The 3,883-nt window shown below is 33.2% G+C and overlaps 1 protein-coding gene across 1 annotated transcript; it reads right to left on the bottom strand.

The window, feature by feature from the left end:
- Positions 1-1,161: 1,161 nt before the first annotated feature.
- On the bottom strand, positions 1,162-3,173 carry LOC133821502 (actin-related protein 8-like). Its single transcript, XM_062253756.1, has 6 exons — positions 3,036-3,173; positions 2,890-2,951; positions 2,631-2,728; positions 2,036-2,117; positions 1,621-1,763; positions 1,162-1,351 (listed from the first exon to the last, which is right to left on the bottom strand). Exons 1-6 carry the CDS (start codon positions 3,107-3,109, stop codon positions 1,199-1,201), a joined length of 612 nt encoding a protein of 203 aa, XP_062109740.1. The 5' UTR covers positions 3,110-3,173; the 3' UTR covers positions 1,162-1,198.
- Positions 3,174-3,883: the final 710 nt, after the last annotated feature.

The raw sequence follows: 3,883 nt of genomic DNA, 5'->3' as shown, positions 1-3,883 counted from the left end.
GATCAAATGACCTATATATAAAAATAAAAATGTGTAATATATTCAAGAAAAATTATAGCAAATAAATAATTTTTCTTGAATATATTAGTAGCTGGCTTCCATGCCATTATATGAGATTAAAATTATAATCAATAGTGTGTTACTTTATTTTAGTACCAGTTTTTTGTTGGTTCCTTGATCTGTAATGGAAGTGAAACAAGCACTTTTATTAGGAAAGGTCATAAAACAGTAGACATGCCTCTTGACAGTGATGTTTTCCAAGTTTTTCTTGGCTACAATGATCCTTAACAGGTATATGCATTTTTCTATATGTATATATTTTTTTAAAATGAGTTTCAATTCTTAGTTATAAATTTTGCTTGTATAGATAGCTATTGGTTTATTCTACATGGTTCCTGAGATCTGAAGCAATCATGATGTTGAGTTTTCTATTTGGTGGAATTAAGTTAAAGAATTTGACTTGAAATTTATGAAATTGTTCAAATGGTTTCATTGTTTGATGGCCTGAAATTAAGGTTCATATTGCACTAGGATACCAACTTGGGAAGACATAAATAGTGTTCATGGGTTACAATGGCCTAACCAGGTTCAAGTAAAGTGTTTTACTGCATGTAAGTTAGCAAGAAACAAAAGGTTATCGAGAGCCAATTAGTAACTTATAAATTCATCAACTGTACTTCTGGTTTATAAGATAAACATGTGTCAAGTAGACTTCTGTAACTTGTTATATTTTAATTACCTGGTTATTATTTATGTATACATTTGTTGGCATTATGTGGTCATTAATACATGAGATATACAAATACCACTATCCTTATTCTAGACATAATAGTAACTTACAAAAACTACAATATTATAGAGTTCCAATTCTAGTGAAAAACAAGATTAGCTGTACCAAATTTGCAGAAGAATAATGAAACAACTACCTGATTATATGCATATTATTCATATGTTTTTCACAATTTAAACACTATACTTTCATGAAGTCTCGATTATATTCTCTTAGAAGAACTGTATTCTCGTCACATTTTTAACACCTAGAATCAAGACATAAAGCATTTCTAGACATCTTTTTCGATGAATTATATGGTAGAAGTTTTAATATCCTTGCAGCACACACACACACTCACATGCATCCACATAGTTGGAACTTTCCTGACAGTGCTCGTGAAGCAATAAATATTATAAGTTCCAGAACTTACACTCCTGCCATTCGTGGCTGGAATAAGATTTCTCCTGTTTGAAACCGCTCTTTTGAAAGAGTGAACTGACCTTCTCCTGCTGCGTCAGATGATGCTCGTGTATCTTTGAGTAGCTCAGCCTCATAATCATAGGCAACATAACAGAGATTCTGTATAGAAATAAGGTCATAAATAGAACTCAGCTTCAGCAAGGTCTCCTTACAAAAATGAGAGAGAAGAGCAGTAGAAAACAAAATTGAAACATTCCACTAAAACACAAGATACTAATGGTATTAGTAGTTTAATGTACCATGAGCAAAATATTTTCTTTGAGGGTGCAAAGCTGATAGTATTAAAACAGAATAACTACAGTCAGGAAAAACGAGGATAAATATTCAACAACAATATTCTGCACTCAAGAAACAAGCAAGACTTGCACCTCTTTCAAAGTGCGAACGGTGTACAGGGATTCAAAACTAATATTGTTCTGCTGCATCAACTCCTTAAGAAACCCGGTAAGTTTTAGTGCTCCCAGTCCCACAACCTCCACACCCACTTTGCGCATTACTTTACCATGTAAAACTAGAAGCCGAAAAAGAAAAGAAAAGAGTATATTTTAGATCCCCAAAAATTGAATGCAACCAAGATATGATATAAAAGAAAGCAAGCACTGGAAAATCCATAGAATGAAAATGAAAAAAGAAGAATAAAAGCAGCAAGGCTGCATGGAAAGTTAAAACTGTAACTTATACTGTAGGGCTAATCAGTATATATCATAGGTAAATGAAACCTTGTTGATAGTTTAAGGAAGCATAAATCATATAAAAGATAAAAGAGAAACTATCACTCCTTACTTAGAACAACTGATGTGACTTGAAACCCAATATTTACAACAATTCCTGAAGTTCTTCTAGCAGCATACAAAGCTAAAGTTGCCTACATTTTCAAAAACAAAAAATGGATAAGATCTTACAAATAAAAAACATCTATCAAAGAATCAATCGAACGTTTTAAGCCAAAAGAAAAAGGTCCAAATTACTCATAAACAAGCATAAGTACATAAAGCATCTCAGCTTATAGTGTTAATAAGTAAATTTGGTGCCTGTTCAGGATTGTCAACCACTCAAGTCACAGAAGCTTGCTTTACAAAAGGAAAATGAAGAATGAAAATTGGATCAAGGCCTCAAAATCTATATCCGATGGTAAATGTCATTTTTGCATGAAACAAACTAATCTTAATTCTTTACCAAAGAGGGGTAGCTCAAATGATAAGGCATATGGCTTGCTATATCACAAGGTATGAGGTTTAAGTTTCTCTTGGATACCTACATAGCAATTGTTAGCGGAATCCTAGTTTTAAAAAAATAAAAAATTACTCTTATTTCTTTTAGTATTAAATATTTTAGAATATTAAACAGCAGCGGCAAGTTAAGGCTTAGCGAAATTTACCTGATTAATTGCACAAACAGCAGGAACATTCATGTTAAATAGTGCTGTATATATAGCTTCCTTGAGTTGCCGTCTTGATGCTTTTGCAGATTCAGTATCTGCAATAAAAAGACAGAAACCACATCATAAGGATAGAAAGTGTCTCAAACAAGAAAAACACACAATTCTCAAGTGTCTCACTAAGGAATTACACGACCAAACTTCAAAAAAATTGAACTATCTAAATTACAGAAAAGGCAATGAATATATAGAAGCTGACCATCATAATGCAATATTGGTATAGACACAACCACTGGCTGTGATGGTGCTCTTACCTGCATCCTGTAAAAGACATATCAAATATACATATGTGAGTAAAGAAGCTCATTTCATGAAAGCCAAAGCAAAGAAAAAGAGAGGAGCTACCTGCTATAAATAGTGGAAAAAAACTGTCTAAGTCTGGTATACATTGGAGACTCAATGTTACCAAATTCCTGCATATGAGAAAGTGACAATTGGGATTACACACAGTTGTGGTTAATGAATGAATGAATGATGAAACTTTGAAGCTGGTAGTTAAAAGGTGACCAAGAAAGTAGCAGAGTGCACAGATGGAGCAGCATACTTGCTCGAACCGTATTTGCAATAGCCAGAGCCACCTGGTCAAAGGACAGAGAAGAACATAATAATAGAAAACAAGAAATGGGTATTGACTAGTGTTCCTTCCTATATAATAACACCACAAGGAGCATATTGTTATATTTTAATTGCCTGGTTATTATTTATGTATACATTTGTTGGCATTATGTGGTCATTAATATTATTGATTAGTTGTAGATATCAGACTTAAACCAAGAACCCGTGCACACGTGCCTTACACTAGGAGTACTTCGGAATCAAGTCCTTGTGAAACCTTTAATGCTTAATAATGTTTCAAGCTTTTCAATTTACTAACTTCTTAAAAGCCATATTTCCAAGATCTGTGGTGTTCTGGGAAAATAGCTGTGACATATCAATCTACAACATTCAGCCAACAGTTATCAATATTTTCAAGATCTGTGGTGTTCTTTCACAACAGTTATCTTCCTCAAAGTTCAGCTCTTATTCTGTCAACAGCTCTTAGAAAGTTCTTTCACAACAGTTATCTTGCATATCAATCTAGTTTCTATCAAAGATGGGTTTTTTATCATATCAATCTACAACATTCAGCCAACAATTTATATTATCAGGGATGAGAGAAACAAACCTGAGATAGTGGGCGTGAGGCAGAGAAC

The sequence above is a fragment of the Humulus lupulus genome, chromosome 3, assembly GCF_963169125.1.
Source record: "Humulus lupulus chromosome 3, drHumLupu1.1, whole genome shotgun sequence".
Classification (NCBI taxonomy): domain Eukaryota; kingdom Viridiplantae; phylum Streptophyta; class Magnoliopsida; order Rosales; family Cannabaceae; genus Humulus; species Humulus lupulus.
Note: the sequence above shows the minus strand (reverse complement) of the source record. Positions and strands in the feature narration are given on the sequence as shown.